Source organism: Epinephelus lanceolatus, chromosome 14 (genome assembly GCF_041903045.1).
Source record: "Epinephelus lanceolatus isolate andai-2023 chromosome 14, ASM4190304v1, whole genome shotgun sequence".
Classification (NCBI taxonomy): Eukaryota; Metazoa; Chordata; class Actinopteri; order Perciformes; family Serranidae; genus Epinephelus; species Epinephelus lanceolatus.
Genome location: NC_135747.1, coordinates 39,968,275 through 39,988,759, shown reverse-complemented (window position 1 = coordinate 39,988,759; position 20,485 = coordinate 39,968,275). Strand labels below are relative to the sequence as shown.

The 20,485-nt window shown below is 44.4% G+C and overlaps 2 protein-coding genes across 2 annotated transcripts; both read right to left on the bottom strand.

The window, feature by feature from the left end:
• Positions 1-670: 670 nt before the first annotated feature.
• LOC144466788 (trace amine-associated receptor 13c-like) lies at positions 671-2,905 on the bottom strand. Its single transcript, XM_078174205.1, has 3 exons — positions 2,706-2,905; positions 1,797-1,979; positions 671-1,487 (listed from the first exon to the last, which is right to left on the bottom strand). The coding sequence occupies exons 1-3, from the start codon at positions 2,903-2,905 to the stop codon at positions 671-673; spliced, it is 1,200 nt and encodes a 399-aa protein (XP_078030331.1).
• Positions 2,906-13,361: 10,456 nt separating this feature from the next.
• LOC144466787 (trace amine-associated receptor 13c-like) lies at positions 13,362-18,496 on the bottom strand. The gene is made up of 3 exons (XM_078174204.1): positions 18,050-18,496; positions 14,620-14,816; positions 13,362-14,178 (listed from the first exon to the last, which is right to left on the bottom strand). Exons 1-3 carry the CDS (start codon positions 18,494-18,496, stop codon positions 13,362-13,364), a joined length of 1,461 nt encoding a protein of 486 aa, XP_078030330.1.
• Positions 18,497-20,485: the final 1,989 nt, after the last annotated feature.

The window sequence follows — 20,485 nt, the reverse complement described above, 5'->3', positions numbered from 1 at the left end:
ATTTTTGCCGGCCACCGGAGCACAACGCAGCAATTCAGCACAGAGCAGATCGTGCGGGGCAGGAAGTCGTGCACAGAAACAAAATAAAACATCCGGTTAATTTTCAAAATAAAATACACAGTGTTCACGGCGGATCATATTTCCCTGCACTATACCTTGAAAACTACATAATGGGCAGAGGCAGGCCTGAAGTCAACAGGTCAGAGGCTTTCAGACATCATTTCACCCTGTTGACACCATGGATGAGGAGATACTAATCATGGAGGTGCACCGAGATGTCTTCCAGCAGAGCTGCACCGCACCGCACAGCAAACGCAGCCGGTGGGTGTTGACGGACGGCGGAGTACGTAGCAGATAACCAGCGCTGCCGTTCTGCAACGGACATGCATCCAGTGGAATTCTGGCTTAAGTCCCAAAAAATGGTGCTGCCTCGATGAGTCATAGATCCCAACATTAGGTGTCCCCATGTGATGCATAGATTTGTTGTAGATTTCCGCATCACAGCAAGTTGGAATCTTTACATGAAACTGACACCGAGTAGAGCAATGCACAATTTTCTCATATACTGCTTATATACAGTACTATATACAGAGATTTTACTTCAATTTTTGTGATTTTCAAATCAAAACCTTGGTGGAGCAGGCCTCATTTCAGTCACTCCACAGCCTCTCTACAGTATGTTGGTCTCACAGGAGCCAGGCTGCAGAATCTGAAGACTGACAATGAGTTTAACTGCTTTTCTAAACCAGGAATAAAACAAGGCATAGATCAAGGGGTTTAGACATGAGTTCAAAAAGAACAGATAAAGCACAAATGATGCAGATGAAGCACTGACCATGGCATCACCTGCAAGAGTGACACCGTAAAATGGGCAGAAACATATTAGAAACACAACTACAAGAACACCAAGAGTCCTGGCTGCTTTCAGCTCAGATTTCTTTGTTTGTTGATTCACTGAAAGCTGGAGAGTGACAGCTGTGATGTGAGAGCGCATGGCACGAGCCTGAGACACAGCCACAACAAATACTCTCATGTACAGAACGACAATGACAGAAATGGGAACAATAAAGGTTACAACAAGGTCAACAGCTCCTGCAGTGTGGTTAATGACAATCACACACTCTCCATGGCAGGAATTATACCTGCCTGGTTGAGTCAGGTCATCCTTTAACAAGAGACTGCAGTAAGAAACAGCACAGAGCCAACACAGACACACACACAGTTTAACTCTTTTCACAGTGACTCTGGTGGTGTAATGCAGAGGGTCACAAATAGCCACATAGCGGTCGACTGATATGAGCACCATGTTTCCTATCGAAGAACACACAATGATGATGGACACATAATAATAGAGCAAACACATGAGGTCACCAAGAAACCAGCAGTATGTTTTTAGCAGGACTTCTCCTGGTATCACCAGGAGGCCCACGAGAAAGTCTGAGACAGCCAGAGAGAGGAGGAGGATGTTGGTGGGTGTGTGGAGCTGCCTGGAGAGAAAGAAGAAAAACTCATAAACCCAACAAGTCCCCAAATCTAATTGACTAAAACAGTTGTAAAAACAACAGATATAATGAAATGTTTTCTGATCGACAACATCTGCAGTTTCAATATGGTTAAATGTGGACATCTAACTGCAATATCTGGTGTCAAAATCACAGTTAAGTTTGTGCAAAAGGGCAGAATACAAGTCAAATGTGTCTTAAATACATTTCCAAGGTACAACATTATTCAGTACCAACTCAAAGACAGTTCTTCTAATCTGCAGAAGCTGTTGACATTTTTAAGTTAATCTTTGCCTGAAGTGGGAGACTGAGATGATGACAAGGAGGTTAAGAGCCACAGTGAGCAGAGAGATAAAGTACAGCACAATGTTAAGGAGCACAAAGTTGGCCCAAGGAGAGGTGGGCTTTCTGCAGGAGGTGTTGAGCAGTTGTGGAAAGCAGAGCTCCTCCATCTTCAGAGAGCTGCAGCTCTGGCAGCTTCCTCAACAAATCTGAGTCATATAACCAAAGTACATCTTAAGCTTTCGAAATTCCTCTCCTCCTTTTTGTCTCGGTCTCTGTTGGACTCAGATGCCCCGCCTCCCTCACTCTGCACATCATCTTCATCACTTTTACTGGAACCCAGTGTTTCTGCTCTATGTGAATCTACACTCTTGTTTTCTTTACCTTGTCTTACCTCTTTGCCCTGTTTTAAGTCACCTAAGCAGACCATCAACAGGAAGTTATGGAACAGCCCTTACTGATTTCAAAGAGGCCACACAGCACAGGTGCCAGTGCAGAGGGCTCAAGGAAAATTATTAATATTGTTGCCCAGCGAAAGAGACGAGCCTAGCTCAACTGTTGTGGCAACACAATGCGCAAGCTCACATTCCTGATGGACTGCACTGAAATGTGACAGGCTGTTCTCATGCACTGGTTGTACGAACTCATTAATAATATGGTAAACCATTAATGTGCTACCTGTGATTTTAAAGAAGGTTTCTTTTAGAGCCAGCATGAAGAAATGGACCAGAGTATAGTGAGAGTAACAACAACCTCACAAATAAATGGACACAATATTCTTGCTCAGATTTTCTGTATGTAGTTGCCATGGCGGAAAAAAAAGCAATATATACAGTCAGCACTTCTGTCATTGCATAGCTTCATTCAGTGGCATCACTCATGTAAAGTTAACATTATGGCTGTCAAGTTTGCAATTATTACATGTGTGACGACCCCTCCACTCCTCTGCGTGGTACTGTGTGCTGTTGTCTTCCTGGCAGGTTCTGGTCCGAGCCGGGGTCGTCGTCATCAGGTGATGAGCTGCACCTGGGCCTGGTGATGTGCTCGACCATATATCCCTCCTTCCTCAGATACCTTGTGGCCACCGCTGAAGCTACACACGTGTTCCTTCCGTGGGGCATGGGGGTGCTCCTGCACCGCTGGTGTCTGAAATGGACCTTTTGCCTTCTTTTGTTTTACTTTCATAAATAAACTAAGCACTATTTGGCACTGATCCCCTCTCTGCTCTCGTTTCTGGTTGCGGCTTCAGAGCCAGGTCATAACACATGTTCCCTCAGCTGAGGATCTGTACTGCTCATAGATTGACTATTTAATACAGAGAGACTATTTCCAAAAGGGTTGGGTAGTTTTTTGCCATTTTTATGTCAAATCTCTGTTTTTGACTAGGCTAGCTGTGCAGCATAAATACAATGATCTAGCCAGATTAAAACAGAGCCACCCTCGTGACACGGAAAACTTTTTAGACTCTTCAGCCTCGACATATCCCACTAACCCACTAATCTTCCTTTGCAGTACAAGCTTTACAGTACTCTGATGCCTTTTAGGAAAGTGTGTTTGTTCAGAGTTTGTGCAGTATAATACACAGAGCAGAGCGAAGGTGGAAGCGTGATAAACTGAAGGTCTCATTTCAAATGTTGAAGGATCTGCTGAAGAAATACCAGCTAGCAGTCATAAATGCCAGGGCCCAATATTTCTCTGATCATATTAACTGTCATAACCCCAGGATACTTTTTAGTGTGTTAAACTCTGTTATCTCCCCCACCCCAGTGGTGTAGTGGAGGGTATACTCAGGTTTACGGGGTATACCCACTTCTTTTTCTATCCAGTGACAGTATACCCACCTATCAGCTAAACAGCCATTGTAATATATAGGAGCGTATGCCCACTTCGTCATTGGTAACCTACCTATCTACCTAGTAGTACACCCATCTCATCAACTACCACTACACCACTGTCCCACTCCCACCCCTTGTCTTGAAGCATCTGCCTCTAAATGTGCAGAGCAGGGCTCTCTTGATATTATACCAACCAAACTCTTCAAAGAAGTAATTAATACCATTGGTCCCAGTATTCTCTCAACTATCAATAGCTCTGTGGAAACCAGCCATGTTCCCAAATCTGTCAAACATGTGGTAGTCCAGCCACTTTTAAAAAACAGAATTTCATCTCAACTCATCCTCCTCCTCAGCCCCCATCTCCTGACTTCCTGCTGTTAATGGGTGGCACAGTGGTGCAATGACTATAAGTCAATTTGATAATGTAGATGTCTTTAGAAGCCAACAGTTTCTAACTTGGGTTTTGAGATGGACAGTGGTTTTAAATTGTAGCGTCAAATTGGTGCAGTGGTTAAGTCCAGCTTCTTTCACCTTAGGCAGCTGGCAAAGGTTAAACCTTTTCTTGCACAACAGCACTTTGAGATAGTAACCCATGCCTTCATCACGTCCCGGCTGGATTACTGTGATGTACTTTATTTTGGAGTCAGCCAGTCTTCCCTCGTACGTCTTCAGTTGGTTCAGAACGCCACTGCTCGGCTCTTAACTGGAGCACGTAAGAGGGAACACATTACGCCCATTCTGCTCCTGGATGTTCTGAGGTCTAAGCGGAAGCTCAGAGGGGATAGAGCCTTTTCTGTAGCGGCTCTCAGATTGTGGAATGATTTACCTGTCCACATTAGACTGGCCCCCTCACTGTCCGTTTTTAAAACCAGTCTTAAAACCCATTTTTACTCCTTGGCTTTTATCCCAGCGTTAGACTCTGCTCTTGTTTTACTGTTTTGTTTTTATTGTTTTTATTGTTTGTCTTATGTTTTTATTTTTGTACAGCACTTTGTTTCAGCTGTGGTTGTTCTTAAAGTGCTCTATAAATAAAGTTGAGTTGAGTTGAGTGGACTCTCGTATCCAGCACGTGAAATTCAAGACAGCTTGGACGGTGTAAAGTCAAATTACAACAACCTCCTGCCTCCAGTCAAAACACTGAAATTTTCCGTGCAGCCAAGGCAACACCATTCGATAAAAACTCACAAGCTTCAAAATAAAGCATAATCAGGGTCTTAAGGCTTGTCATCCGTCAGCATGATAAGAACTACCCAAAATGACAGAAACCATCTTTGGGAAAAATTTTAATGAGCTACGCTGCAGCCAGCCACCAGGGACCAATCAAAATGTTTTCGCTTCACTTTTGGGGAGCTGTCATGTTGTCCACCTTCATAAACAGTCTATGGTTGCAATGTCATAAGTAAAACAAAGAGTGAGAGGTGGTCAGGAGGTCGGGGTGGAGGATGGGTCAAACAGACACACGATTTTCAACCATGTTGTTTGTGTCCTGTGTGAAAGTAAAAGTCCTCTTTTATGTATCTGTACTCAGCGTACTTTAATCTTTTAAGTAGTAACGTCACATTACATGAAGTACTTATGTCACTTTACAATATACTTACATCCCTTACATGTAGTTAAATGTAGTTATTTTAACACAAAACACAATCTTTTTCTAAACCTAACCAAATATTTTTGGTGCCTAAACCCAAGCATGGTGCCATCATGTAATTTCAACACCACAGGTGCCACCAGTACGTGATGGGGTGTTCAAAGATGGTGGTCATTTCACATTTTTCTGTGAGATCATGTTGCATCAGCAATTGTGGCATGAAATATTTTTTATCATTTGGTTTTGGTATTGCCTGAAACAAAGCATGCAAATACAGATCTGCCCAAGGTGTGGTTTTAGATACAAATCACATTTGTTCATGTTTGACATGTTAGCTTTTTTGTCACATTTTGAGTTATGCATTTTTTTAATTGGACACAATTATCTCCAAATTTGCAGACACTAAGAATGCTCGCTGGTCACCTTTCTCATTGGCCTCAATAACCTAGGCTGGATTATATTTATTACTCTACATGAACATGTTTACTTACATTTTGCATCACTGACAGGTTTTGTTGTGCTGTACAGCACACAGATGGTAAAATTACAGAGATAAAGTCTTGTATTGTGGGATTTTTGCAAAATTAGAAAAGTGCTTCATTCTTTATTCCATTGTTTTAATTTTGAGTGTACACAATACATACAGTTTACACTTAGTATTTAGACATCAAAGTACGATAACAAACAGCAGATGAACTGTGCAAACATCAATTTATAATACAATGTGACATCCACTTTGTGATCAATTCATTTGCATTCACCGACCTCCCTTGTCACATTTGTGGGATATCTGGGATATATATGGCTTTTGTGCCAGCTTTTATTTTGTCTAAACTTGTCATAATTATATTTTTGTCCAAAATATGCAGCAAGTTTGTTGTGATTCACTGGACCACAGACGATTTGTCATTTGTGCAGATCTAAACTGGACATGTAAGGGTTCTTTGTTCTTTGTTCATCAAACAAAGAGCAGCTATTTGGCCCTTATCTCCACAGGATGCCCCACCTCAAACCTAAGTGAGAGACCAGTGTCCAAACTTGATTTGACAGTACTTTTACAGTGTCATGTGACTCAGTGATGTCAACAGGCAACTATAAAAGAAGTCCTGCTTTCTCACACAGTCTTTGTTTTTTCTCCTGAGCTGTTGACCAGCTCAGACGTCTCTTTCTCCTGGGTCCTTAACTGGCCCAGATGCCTTCTTCCTCTGAGTGGCCGACCAACTCGGATCCCGGCGTCTGCTCCTGAGACCTCTTTCTCTCTTTCTCCTGGACCACGACTTTCCCTTACTCATAGCAGGAGATAAACCTGGAACCAGAGAAGTTAGTGTGCAAACACAAGGTTCGCAACTACCTTTCCAGCAACAAGGTGAACCAAGTTGAGTTGCAAACCCAACATCTAGCCCTGCAAGGACCCCGAGCGACCAGCTTTCTCGGATCTGCACCTTTGGAACAAAGGACACAACAAAGACTGCACCTGGAACCACAGCTCTATCCACCCCTCATCAGCCGGCTCACAAAAGCAGCCACCACAAAGCAACTCTTCCCCCATCCATTCAAGGATTGGTAATGTAACAACTGGCATAGCATTATCACAACTGCACAGGTTAAGCAAGACTGTTTAACTTTGCCAATTGTGATTTAATGCTGTTTATTGAGTTACTGTTGTGATTATTGCAGTCCTTTTATTGGTTAGTTGGCTTTACCAAAGCTAAGTGATGTTAGATTGTTAATGCTTTTCACAGACAGAGTCTTGCATGCAACTAAACATCCACAGCACTAATCCAGACCCTTTGCAACACATATCACATTCACATGGACTCACTCACACATTGGCTTTTAACAGGGCTACACCCAAATCTTTGTTTAATGTAGTATAATTTGTGGCAATAAGTTTAATAAGTTTATTGTTAGTTTTTGGGTTTTGTTTGGTGAGGTGAGAGGGGTTTGTTGGTGTGTTTTGTGCCCTCCAGCGTAATCGCTGGTCGGCGTCTGACACGCCATGGTGAATGGAGATTTCTCCAGGCTGACTAGGAGGCATGGCATCAAGGTCGTGCGGGCCTTCAGTACAATGTGGAGGAGGTCAGCCTGGCTGTTGGAGAGGTAAATCGGCCACAGCAGTGTGAAGTCGGCGGCTCGGATGAATGGTGGCGTGGTTTTGTTTCTGGATCAGGTGGAGAAAGTGAACCAGCTCATAGTGACAGGTATTTCTATCAATGAAAGCTTTGTGTCAGTGCTACCGCTAACGCAGCCAGCAACAAAGGTAATCCTGTCAAATGTCCCTCCATTCATAACAGATGCATTTCTTAGTTGAGAACTCTCTCGGCACGGGAAGATAGTTTCTCCGATTAAGATGATTCCTTCTGGGTGTAAATCGCTGTTATTGAAACATGTGGTGTCTCACAGAAGACAGCTGTATATGACTCTAAACAATCGCAATGAAGAGCTCAATTTGCGCTTCCACGTTAAAGTGGACGATTTTGACTATGTTTTGTTTGCCACCTCTTCACTGATGAAGTGTTTTGGTTGCAGTGAAGAGGGACACACTGTTAAGGCCTGTCCTAAATCGAAGAAACTGGCTCCGACTGATCCGAGGTAGCGGATGTCCAGGCACCACGGCACAGGCTGCCGGGTCCGGAGCGCAGCGCACCGCTGAGCTGCGGCCTGGTGCCGACAAGCAGTGGGGGGCTGTTACGGAGCTAGATGGTGAGAAAGAATGTGTTGAAGATGAAAGTCAGGTTGGTGATGAGCAAGAAACAAGTGTAAATTGTGTGTGTGAGACACAAGTGAAGAGCAATGGTGAACTTGGTGAGACACAGATAGAAAAGACAGGTGAGCTTGGTGAGATGCAGGCGGAGGAGACAGGTGGGACTGGGGACGCATGGAGTGAACAGGCTAAAGATGCTTGGATGATGAAAACACCTGTTCCACGTAAATGTATTAACAAAAATAAAAATGTGTACAGTGATGCACAGTCGAGTAGAGTGTTGTTGGACAGACAGAAAGACAGGCAGACAGGTGAAACACAAGTGCAGTCAGACAGCAGTGAGAGCGAGGAAGAGTGTGTGTCTGACAGTAGTGATGTGTCTCTTATCAAAATGACTAGTAGTCAGGAAAGAAAGGCTTACACTGCTGAAAGTATAAAATCTTTTCTTCAGGAGACAAAAAACATAAAGGGAGTTAAACTAGAGGAATATTTTCCTAACATAGAGGGTTTCTACAACTCAGCCAGATTCCATATGAGGAATAAAGAGGAATCATGTCTGACTGATCAGGATTTTTTTAGGTTAAGGAAAGTTGTTTTGAAAGTGAGAAGACAACTCAGTAGTAATGAGAGTGGAGGCTCAAACTTGCACTTTGCTGAAAATGATGTTTTTATGTGTGTTTTTCCTCACATCAGCTTTGATGAGTGAATTTAGAGTTTCCACGCTCAGTTTAAATGGAGCAAGGGATGTGAGGAAAAGATCATGTTTGTTTGAACTCATGAAACTGAAGAGCATTAATGTAATGTTTGTTCAGGAAACACACAGTAACAGTGTAAATGAGACTGACTGGAAGAGGGAATGGGATGGAGAGGTGGTTCTTAGCCATCTAAGTACAGTCAGTGGAGGAGTAGCTCTCCTTTTCTCTAAAAACTTCCTACCAAAGTCTTATGTGGTGGAAGAAGTAGTAAAGGGCAGACTGATGGTCGTTAGAACAGAGTACGAAAACTTTACTCTTGTTTTTATCAATGTCTATGCACCGAATAATGGAGCTGAAAGAGTTGTTTTCCTAAATGAAATCAGTACAGTTTTGAGCAATTGTGAGCCTGAAAAGTTTTTATTCTTGGCAGGAGACTGAGAATGAACGGCTGGATAGAAACCACATAGAGCCTCATGCTGCTTCAAAACATGTGATGAGGCAAGTGGTGGAGACACAGAATTTGACTGATGTGTGGAGAGAAATGCATGATAAAAACCGACAGTACACCTTTGTCAGCAGTAGGGAGAATTTAATTTCTGTGAGCAGATTAGATAGACTTTACTGTTTTAAACATCATTTTGGCACTTTTAAAAAGTGCCAAATACTGCCTGTAGGGTTCTCTGATCACTCTATGGTGTCTTGTAGTGTTTTTATTGCCAATGTAAAACACAAGTCTGCTTACTGGCGTTTTAATACTGCCCTGCTTTCAGATGTACATTTTAAGTAAACTTTTAATGTTTTTTGGAAAGGGTTTAGAAATAGAAAAACAGATTTTGCTTCACTGAGGCAATGGTGGGATTGTGGTAAAGTGGAAATCAAGCAGCTTTGTCAACAATATACTCTCAATGTCTCTCGTGACATCACCAAGTCTATTAGAGATCTAGAGATCGGTATAGTGGAGCTGCAGGGTTCTGCGGAGTCCACAGGAAATCTAGGTTGTTTTGAGGACCTCAAATCCAAAAAAGCCTTATTGGCTGACCTGCTGTGCTGGGCTCTAAAGCACAGGGAGCATTGGTCCGGTTTCGTTTTCAGAGTGCTGCTGAGATGGACTCACCTTCCAAGTTCTTCTTCAATTTGGAAAAAAAAATGGACAGAGCAGATTCATCCATGCACTGCGTTCAAATACAAGACAGCTGCTGAGTGACGCTAGTGAGATCCGGCAGAGGGCCGTGGATTTTTATTCTCACCTGTACACCACTGAGTACATTGAAGACCAGGCAGCTTTTGACTCCTTCTGTGATGGGTTGCCCAGGGTCGCAGAGGAGAGCAACAAAGAGCTGGAGGGTCCTCTGACAACTGAAGAGCTGTTTATGACATTACAAGGTATGCAGGCGGGGGGGGGAGGCCCCGGAAATTGATGGACTCCCACCAGAGTTTTATAAAGAGTTTTGGCCTGAGCTGGGTGGTGACTTTTCTGAAGTTTTCACAGAGAGTTTCGAGGAGTCATCTCTGCCTCAGAGCTGCAGGAGAGCAGTTTTGACCTCATTACCGAAGAAAGGTGATCTCCAAGATATTAAGAACTGGCGTCCAGTCTCGCTGTTGTGTGTGGACTACAAGATAGTGTCAAAAGCCCTGTCCAATAGATTGAAAAAGGTGATGGACCAAGTAATTCATTGGACCCAGACCTATTGTTGACAATGTGTCATTAATTAGAGATATTTTGGACGTCTCTGGTTCATTGGGTTTGGTTGTTGGTCTGATTTCTTTGGACCAAGACAAAGCATTTGACCGGGTTGAGCACCGTTACCTATGCTAGAAAGGTTCGTCCTCAGCCCTGGACTTATTGCTAAGATTAAGGGGGTTTTAAATACCTGGGGGTTTACCTGGGAGATGAGGATACTGCGAAGAAAAACTAGGAGGGAGTGGCAGAGAAAGTGGACTGGAAGTTGGCTAAGTGGAAGTGGTTGCTTCCTCAGATGTCCTATAGAGGAAGAGTGCTGATCCTTAACCATCTGGTAGCATCAACTCTCTGGCACAGGTTAGCATGTATAGAACCCCCTGCTGGCCTCTTGCAAAAAAGTACAGTCTGTCATGTTGAAATTTTCTGGGGGTCATTTACACTGGGTGCATCAAAGTGTACTTTACCTGCCGAAAGATGAAGGGGGCACGGGTTAGTACATTTAAAGAGCAGAGCAGCAGCATTCAGGTTACAGTTCATACAACAATACCTCACAGGAAATGATGATGTGATCTGGAAGCCAGTAACAAACGTTATTTTGAGAAAAGCAGCAGGTCTAGGTTTAGATGCCTCTTTGTTTTTAATGAATTGTAACTTGATTCGTTTGTGTAAATTGCCTCCTTTCTATAAGGGACTGTTTAAAGCCTGGACTTTGTTTCAGTGGGAAAGGCTGCAACCTGCGGCGGCGTTGTTCTGGCTCCTGGAGGAGCCTCTAGTCCACGGGGCCAGGCTGGACATTCAGAAGGACAGTAGACCTGGCCTCACACAGTGCTTGTGTTCAGTTGGGGCAGTTCAGCTGAAGCACAAAGTGGAGGCTGCAGGTCCCAGTTTTCACAACACAGAAGCAGTGGCTGCTCTTCTTGGCATCAAGTCATGTCATCACACCAAAGACATTTTCAATGCCTGGACCAAAATCCTAACGAGTGATGAACTGTACATGTTCAGGGACTACTTTAATGGAACAGAGTTTCCTGATGGGGGGACCCTTTTCTGGAGCTGGTTCTCAGAATAGACCAAACTGGACTGACAGGAGAAAGGATACTGTGTGGAGAGAGAGGCGAAATGTACAAGATGAGTGTAAACCGGTGCGGAGGGTGTTTTATAAAGCACCTTTAAACAAAAGGTCCACTGATCTGCAGTGGCAACTTCTTCAGGGAGCATTGGCCATGAACACTTTTGTGTGCAAAATGAATCCCGGTGTCTGTGCTCAGTGTCCTTTCTGCCAGGGACTGTTTTCACTGTTATTTAGAATGCCACAGACTCAAAGTGTTGTTTGACTTGATTTATTTTTATGAAATGTAATGTAATCTGGTTTGGAACTGCTTTTATTTTTGGTGCAGGTTAGAGTACATGAAAGTGGCAGTTGTTAAATTTTGTGGTGGGACAGGCCAAACTGTCAATCTATAAGACAAGGAAAAATCAGATAGAGAATGTTTTGGATGAAGGGCTGCGGTCAATGTTTGTTTCCTTGGTGAAGGCCAGAATCAGAGTTGATTTTAAATTTTATTCACTTATGAAAAGGAGTTTGTGGCTCAGTGGTGCTTCACATGTGCTCTGTGTAGTGTGATTGAGGGGGCACTGGTTTTTAATCACTCTCTAGAATGATCTGAGAGGTTAGGTGTTTGTCTTGTGTTTTTTTCTACATCTGTTTTAAGATGGTTGTGTCATGTTGACTTTGATTTTTTATTGATAAAATAAAATTCTCTCTCACTCACTCACTCACTCACTCACACACACATACACACACTTGCTTGTATAAAGTTAGTTTGTTAGAATTTGTGTGTTTTGTTGTTTTCCTTCCTTTATGAATAAATATATTTTGGAATCATACCTTCTGTCTGTTTAATATTGCACAAGAGTGAATGAAAAGTCAACCTCTGCTATGTCAAGAACTCTGAAATCCTTCAGGCTTTACTATTAATTTTTGTTATGGTTATTAACTTAGTTATTAATCAAAGTTTCCACTTGATAGCTTAGTGAACTTTATGAGACTGATATCTTTATCTGGCGATCATTTTTTCCTTTTCGGGAATGGTGCCCGAAGAGGTGATTCATGTAAATTAAGTCACATTATTTAACATGATTGATAATTATCATTAATAATTATTAATTATTTCCAGTAGCAGTTTTTATACCTTAATTGGAGATCTATTGCAAGGTCAGGCACATGTAAAGGCTAACCCCCAGTTTCCACCAGATGCGTGTTGGTTGCGTCTGCACTCCGGCACGGCAGTGGAGCCCATAGGATTTAATTCTTGTCAATGTGTGTGTTTCCACCGGCTGCAGCTGTGCTGCATTCCAGCTCCGTCTCAGCTGCGGCGCTCCGGAGCCCTCCGCAACAGATACGCAGGACTTCTATCACCGGAGCACAACGCAGCAATTCAGCACAGAGCAGATCGTGCGGGGCAGGAAGTCGTGCACAGAAACAAAATAAAACATCCGGTTAATTTTCAAAATAAAATACACAGTGTTCACGGCGGATCATATTTCCCTGCACTATACCTTGAAAACTACATAATGGGCAGAGGCAGGCCTGAAGTCAACAGGTCAGAGGCTTTCAGACATCATTTCACCCTGTTGACACCATGGATGAGGAGATACTAATCATGGAGGTGCACCGAGATGTCTTCCAGCAGAGCTGCACCACTCCGCACAGCAAACGCAGCCGGTGGGTGTTGACGGACGGCGGAGTACGTAGCAGATAACCAGCGCTGCCGTTCTGCAACGGACATGCATCCAGTGGAATTCTGGCTTAAGTCCCAAAAAATGGTGCTGCCTCGATGAGGCATAGATCCCAACATTAGGTGTCCCCATGTGATGCATAGATTTGTTGTAGATTTCCGGATCACAGCAAGTTGGAATCCTTACATGAAACTGACACCGGGTAGAGCAATGCACAATTTTATCATATACTGCTTATATACAGTAATATATACAGAGATTTTACTTCAATTTTTGTGATTTTCAAATCAAAACCTTGGTGGAGCAGGCCTCATTTCAGTCACTCCACAGCCTCTCTACAGTATGTTGGTCTCACAGGAGCCAGGCTGCAGAATCTGAAGACTGACAATGAGTTTAACTGCTTTTCTAAACCAGGAATAAAACAAAGCATAGATCAAGGGGTTAAGACATGAGTTAAAACAGAACAGATAAAACACAAATGATGCAGATGGAGAACTGACCATGGCATCACCTGCAAGAGCGACACAGTAAAATGGGCAGAAACATATTAGAAACACAGCTACAAGAACACCAAGAGTCCTGGCTGCTTTCAGCTCAGATTTCTTTGTTTGTGGATTCACTGAAAGCTGGAGAGTGACAGCTGTGATGTGAGAGCGCATGGCACGAGCCTGAGACACAGCCACAACAAATACTCTCATGTACAGAACGACAATGACAGAAATGGGAACAATAAAGGTTACAACAAGGTCAACAGCTCCTGCAGTGTGGTTCATGACAATCACACACTCTCCATGGCAGGAATTATACCTGCCTGGTTGAGTCAGGTCATCCTTTAACAAGAGACTGCTGTAAGAAACAACACAGAGCCAACACAGACACACACACAGTTTAACTCTTTTCACAGTGACTCTGGTGGTGTAATGCAGAGGGTCACAAATAGCCACATAGCGGTCGACTGATATGAGCACCATGTTTCCTATGGAAGTAGAACTAAATATGAGGGACACATAATAATAGAGCAAACACATGAGGTCACCAAGAAACCAGCAGGCTGTTTTTAGCAGGACTTCTCCTGGTATCACCAGGAGGCCCACGAGAAAGTCTGAGACAGCCAGAGAGAGGAGGAGGATGTTGGTGGGTGTGTGGAGCTGCCTGGAGAGAAAGAAGAAAAACTCATAAACCCAACAGGTCCTCAGATCTAATTGACTGAAACAGTTGTAAAAAAAAACAGATATAATGAAATGTTTTCTGATCGACAACATCTGCAGTTTCAATATGGTTAAATGTGGACATCTAACTGCAATATCTGGTGTCAAAATCACAGTTAAGTTTGTGCAAAAGGGCAGAATACAAGTCAAATGTGTCTTAAATACATTTCCAAGGTTGCAACATCTGTATCATAATATAATTAAGTGTGGACAACTACTGCAGTATCTGGTGTTGAAATCACCAGTCAACAGTCAGCAAGACAGAATACAAGTCAAATGTGTCTAATGTACAAGTCCAAGCTGCAACATTATTCAGTACCAACTGAAAGACAGTTCTTCTAATCTACAGAAGCTGTTCACATCAGTAAATTAAGTTAATCTTTGCCTGAAGTGGGAGACTGAGATGATGACAAAGAGGTTAAGAGCCACAGTGAGCAGAGAGATAAAGTACAGCACAATGTTAAGGAGCACAAAGTTGGCCCAAGGAGAGGTGGGCTTTCTGCAGGAGGTGTTGAGCAGTTGTGGAAAGCAGAGCTCCTCCATCTTCAGAGAGCTGCAGCTCTGGCAGCTTCCTGAACAAATCTGAGTCATATAACCAAATGAGCTCTTACGTTTTCGAAATTCCTCTCCTCCTTTTTCTCTCGGTCTCTGTTGGACTCAGATGCCCCGCCTCCCTCACTCTGCACATCATCTTCATCACTTTTACTGGAACCCAGTGTTTCTGCTCTATGTCAGTCTCCACTCTTGTTTTCTTTACCTTGTCTTACCTCTTTGCCTTGTTTTAAGTCACCGAAGTGGACCGTCAACAGGAAGTTATGGAACCGCCCTTACTGATTTCAAAGAGGCCACACAGCACAGGTGCCAGTGCAGAGGGCTCAAGGAAAAATATTAATATTGTTGCCCAGTGAAAGAGACGAGCCTAGCTCAACTGTTGTGACAACACAATGCGCAAGCTCACATTCCTGATGGACTGCACTGAAATGTGACAGGCTGTTCTCATGCAGTGTTTGTACGAACTCATTAAAGGAAAATTTCGGTTTATTTCAACCTGTCTCCTATCGTCCGAAATTTGTTTCAAGTGACTAGTGACATAAAAATAATAGTTAGCATGTTAGCCGTTAGCCTAGATACAGCCAGGGCGCATAGTAGCGTCAGACCTGTTAAAACGTAAGTGAACGGGCAACCTTCAAGTGCAAAGTTAGTCCACTAAACAAGCTTTTTTTCCACAAAGACCGCCTCATATCGTTAGGATAAATGTCAGAGAACATATAGAAAACGACATGTAAACGTGTTGTCTTACCTTACCGGTGTGCTGCCATGTTTGTTTACCATTTAGCTCTGCTTTCCAAAGCGCGGCCGAAATATCGCGAGCAGCGATCTCATACCGTGCCTGAAATCTCGCGAGAACAAGCAGCAACAGCTGGAAGGCAGAACCGGACAGTAGCCTGAAAAGTTCATTCATTTATTTTATGAAAGATTTATAGAATAATGGCTGACTTTTTGCCAGACTTCGACTTTGTGGAGGAGGAATTTGATTTTGCAGAGTTTGATGGCCGCCCTTATTTATTTGAGCCAGAATACATTGACGAAGAGCTTTGTGAAATTGAAGAACGGAGGAGGAGAGAGAGAGAGGCGCAACAGGTAGAGGATGAGAGAGGAGGAATGGCTGCTGCAAGGCTGCGTAGCTCTGGAGATTGGTGGTGTACCTGTGAATGCTGTGCCCCAGTGCCCACAGAAGAGGAATGCCTCTGTTGCAAGGAATGGGACCGGTTGCGGCCTTATTTTCAAGGTCTGGATGTGACCGAGGACGAGACACCTCCACCTGGAGTAGTATCCAGCTGGGCTTTATCTAGAGCTCGCGAGATATATTTCGGCCGCGCTTTGGAAAGCAGAGCTAAATGGTAAACAAACATGGCAGCACACCGGTAAGGTAAGACAACATGTTTACATGTCGTTTTCTATATGTTCTCTGACATTTATCCTAACGATATGAAGCGGTCTTTGTGGAAAAAAAGCTTGTTTAGTGGACTAACTTTGCACTTGAAGGTTGCCCGTTCACTTACGTTTTAACAGGTCTGACGCTACTATGCACCCCAGCTGTATCTAGGCTAACGGCTAACATGCTAACTGTTATTTTTATGTCACTAGTCACTTGAAACAAATTTCGGACGATAGGAGACAGGTTGAAATAAACCGAAATTTCCCTTTTAATAACATGGTAAACCATTAATGTGCTACCTGTGATTTTAAAGAAGGCTTCTTTTAGAGCCAGCATGAAGAAATGGACCAGAGTATAGTGAGAGTAACAAAAACATCACAAATATATTGACACAATATTCTTGCTCAGATTTTCTGTAACACCCATAGTTGCCATGGCGGGAAAAAAAAATGCAATATATACAGTAAGCACTTCTGTCATTGCATAGCTTCATTCAGTGGCATCACTTTAAGAGCATTGTGCTGTGGGCAGATGGGGCGCGTTCCACTACCATTTTGTAGCTACTGTCTGCCGTCTGTGGGCTTCATTCCATTTCAAATTGCCATCCGTCTGCTGTAACCGAATCCAAACGCCACTAATAAATAAATAAATAAATAAGAAGAAAAAAATAAGGCTGAGCACGGAAGAACCAGAGAGGAAACACCATCTCATGGAGCCGTCTGCCCTCCACTCCACCAGGGGAGAGCAGACCCCAAGCCAGCGCCACAGAACCGCCACGTCGGGATCCTGGGACCACGCTCCACCCCTCCCCCTTGCACTAATCTGCACATTTGAACATTAAAGACTTGTTATTTACTGTGTACCTGTTTCCTGAGTCGTGCTTTTGGGTCCAGGCTTTAAACCAAATCATAACAGAATGATCTGGCCATGTTGGAACCAGCCAACTCAGACTCAGGTTCACCGGTGATGAATCTGAGACATGCTGTTTCATCCCAAGGGATAATGCTTGGACATCATGACCAGACGCTGCGGGAGATCGTGGACTCCCTCTCCAATCTTACCTCCGGTCTCGCTTGAGTTGAGAACCAGCTGCAAACAAATAATCCACCTGTGTTTAATCTCTCCCCAGCAGTACCAGTGGGCACATTGCAACCCCGTGAGCCGTACGTTCCTGCCCCTGAACGTTATGACGGAGCCTTAGGTGACTGTAAGTCTTTTCTTTTCCAGTGTTCCCTAGTGTTCCCTACTTACAGTTCTGACAGGTCCAAGATTGCCTATGTGTTGGGTTTGCTCACGGGGAGGTTTTTGGTTTTCAAAATCCCTTTATTGAACCATTGCCAGACCTAATGAACAACAATAACAACCACCATCAAAACAAGTAAAGAACTCTGTCCAATCAGAAATTTACAATCAACTCCTCATCCTCCCCCACAGAGCACAGAACCCCGCCAACAGCCCATATTTGACGAAATGTCAATATGTTGTCCGTCATCCTATAATAGGCGTGTTCCACTCTCAGTCTGGCTTTTAACAAGCCCTCCAGAACCGGCGCTGGCTCCACACTGGTGATACCCTGCGCCTGGTTCTTGCGCGTCAACCAAATGGCCAACTTGGCAGAACCAGATATGAAGTTAATCAGTGTGTGAGCACTCTTCCTCCGTGCACTGTGCTTTGGGCCAAAGATGAACAAGCTGAAAGAAAAAACCTCCCCGAAACCCTGAAACCATCTTTTTAACAGCTCAAACAATGCTGACAGCCGGGGACACTGTACAAATAAATGAAACAAAGTCTCTGTCTGTGTACAGAAAGTGCACTCCTCCCCAACCCCTGGATCCAGGTGCGCTCTGTATCTGTTTGTGGCTATTGCACCACGTACAACCCTCCACTGGAGGTCTGCTGTCCGCTTTTCAACGGGCAGCTTGTACAGGGACCGCCAGCTGCCTTTCGGGGACACGTCTGTGCCAAAAAATTCAGCCCACCTCGACTCCTTCAGCCCTGCCAAAGAGTGCAGGTTCAGCACCTTCACGCAGACATGGTAAAGTGCTTTCTTCCTTACATCCTTAAAAGTGTCCAGGTGAGGGGTTGTAAAAGACAGCAGCTGACCACCTCCCTCCTGCCACTCCCTCACTGCTGGGTAAATGAGCAGAGAGGGGAAGCTGTATTCACTGTTCTCAGACCACTGATCACATAAAGCACAGTTCTCTGCAAAAGCTCTCAGAGATTGTGGCAGGGCGGCATGGACTTCCTCCACCACTCTGGTGATGAGCCTGATAGAGGTGATGTTGGTCCTCGCTCTCAGGGTGTCCACAGAACTTGCTGTCATCTTCATCAGATGACCCAGTTTGGTGCAGCCAGCCTCTCTGAGGCTAGCTCGCAGACTGGGAGACTGTAATGTCTGAGTCTTTAGAAGGTTGTTAAAAAACAAAGGCTCCTCAAACAGCCACATACCTGGTGTCTCATCTGTGGTACGTACAAGCTGGAAAATCTGCCATGCCTGCAACACAGAGCTGTAAAACGGTGTCAGTCCAGCAAGAACCACAGCTTCAGGTTGTAGAAGGAACAGTTGTTTGTCATAGCCCAGGCGCCCAGCTCTCCTCAGCAGCAGTCTAGCTGTATAGAGCCAACCTGGGCCAGAGGTATACAGGAGTCTTTGTGCAGTCTGGAGTCGAAAGGAAGCAATTTTAGACTGGATGTTTATCAGACCCTGTCCCCCTTCCGCCGCAGGCAGATAAAGGGCTGCTGCCCGGACCCAGTGTTTGCCAGACCAGAAGAAATCCACGATGGCTCTCTGAATGTCCTCTATCAGGCTTTTTGGTGGTGTTAAAACGTTGAACTTGTGCCAAAGGGCCGAGGCAACCAAGTTATTGGCAACCAGAACTCGTCCCCTATATGACAACTGGGGTAGCAACCATTTCCATTTAGACAACCTCGCGCACACCTTCTCCCTAATACACTCCCAGTTCTTTGCCTGAAAACCTTCTGTGCCCAAGAACACCCCCAGCACTTTCAGACCCTCCTTCCCCCACTCAAGACCTCCAGGCAAAATGGGCACTGCCTGATCCCTCCACTGTCCCACCAACAAAGCTTCACTTTTTGCCCAATTCACCCATGCAGATGTGGCCCCTTCATACAGGGACAGGGTGTCCTGCAAATATTGAACATCCCTCTGGCTGGTGATGAAGATACAAACATTATCCGCATAGGCCGATACAGTAGGAGGTTGAGCAAGATCCGAGGACCCAGGCAGTGAAAGACCACGGAGCTGACCCCTCAGCCTGTGCAGCAAGGGCTCGATGGCTAGACTATATAGCTGACCTGAGATAGGACAGCCTTGCCTTATCCCTCGCTGCACAGGGGAGGGCTAGAGCCTGGGGAACAGCCTTTTGGCATAATCCACTCACTGCTCAAGCTACTTTTGAATGGTTTTCCAACGAGATGATGTCTGTTTTTGACCATCCCATTACCAGTCATGACACCAGTAACCAACTGTTGAGCCTGCGCCAGGGTTCTCTTAGTGCGGCCAATTATTCAGTTGAGTTCCGTACTCTGGCGGCTGAACTTGGGTGGGATGACAAAGCACTCCAGAGCATTTTTTTGAGAGGACTTAATGAAACTGTTAAAGACTGTCTCGTGGGTAGGGCAGAGCCCAAGAGTTTACAGGAGCTAATCGCGTTAGCCATTAAAGTGGACAATAGGCTAAGAGAGTGACGCAGAGACAGAGCACAGGTTGTGAGATCCCCTGGAACTGCTGCTTCACCTATTGCTCCACGTTGGCCTGTTGAAACTACTCCTGCATCTAATAACCAGTCTGTTGCTCCCACAAGACAAGAGGAACCCATGCAGTTGGGTCGTAACCAGCTAACCCCAGCCGAGCGCAGTCGGCGCTTCAAAGAGAGACTATGTATCTATTGTGGACAGCCTGGACATCAACTCGCCACATGCCCTCAATGTTTAAACCCAAGTCCTCACCAGTCGCAGCCGGGGTTCTGGTGAGTAGCACTGTGGTCCCTATGTTACCCCGTAAACGCATTAACATTGAAGCCTGTATTTTGCTAAACGGTGAAACCTTTAAACTGGAGGCTCTAGGTGATTCTGGCTCTGATTCCAATTTGCTTGATTCCCAGTTTGTTGAACAAACCCTGATTAATACTTTCCCCATTGACACACCTCTCGTGGCTAATGCATTAAATGCGGAGCTACTGGCTCACATCTCCCATCAAACAGAGACACTATCACTGTTGCTGGCCGGTAATCATCGAGAACAAATATCTTTTCATATCATGCCATCCTCTCACGCCCCTCTAGTACTCGG

Excerpts from the sequence above, each read along its gene's own strand:
- LOC144466787 (XM_078174204.1), bottom strand. The coding sequence starts at position 18,496 with ATGACAGCAAGTTCTGTGGACACCCTGAGAGCGAGGACCAACATCACC. Across the intron at positions 14,817-18,049 it reads CAGACCTCCAGTGGAGGGTT|ATTTGTTCAGGAAGCTGCCA; the intron begins GTACGTGGTGCA and ends TATATGACTCAG. Across the intron at positions 14,179-14,619 it reads ATCTCAGTCTCCCACTTCAG|GCAGCTCCACACACCCACCA; the intron begins GCAAAGATTAAC and ends CTTTCTCTCCAG.
- LOC144466788 (XM_078174205.1), bottom strand. The coding sequence starts at position 2,905 with ATGCCCCACGGAAGGAACACGTGTGTAGCTTCAGCGGTGGCCACAAGG. Across the intron at positions 1,980-2,705 it reads GTGGAGGGGTCGTCACACAT|CTGCCAGAGCTGCAGCTCTC; the intron begins GTAATAATTGCA and ends TTGTTGAGGAAG. Across the intron at positions 1,488-1,796 it reads ATCTCAGTCTCCCACTTCAG|GCAGCTCCACACACCCACCA; the intron begins GCAAAGATTAAC and ends CTTTCTCTCCAG.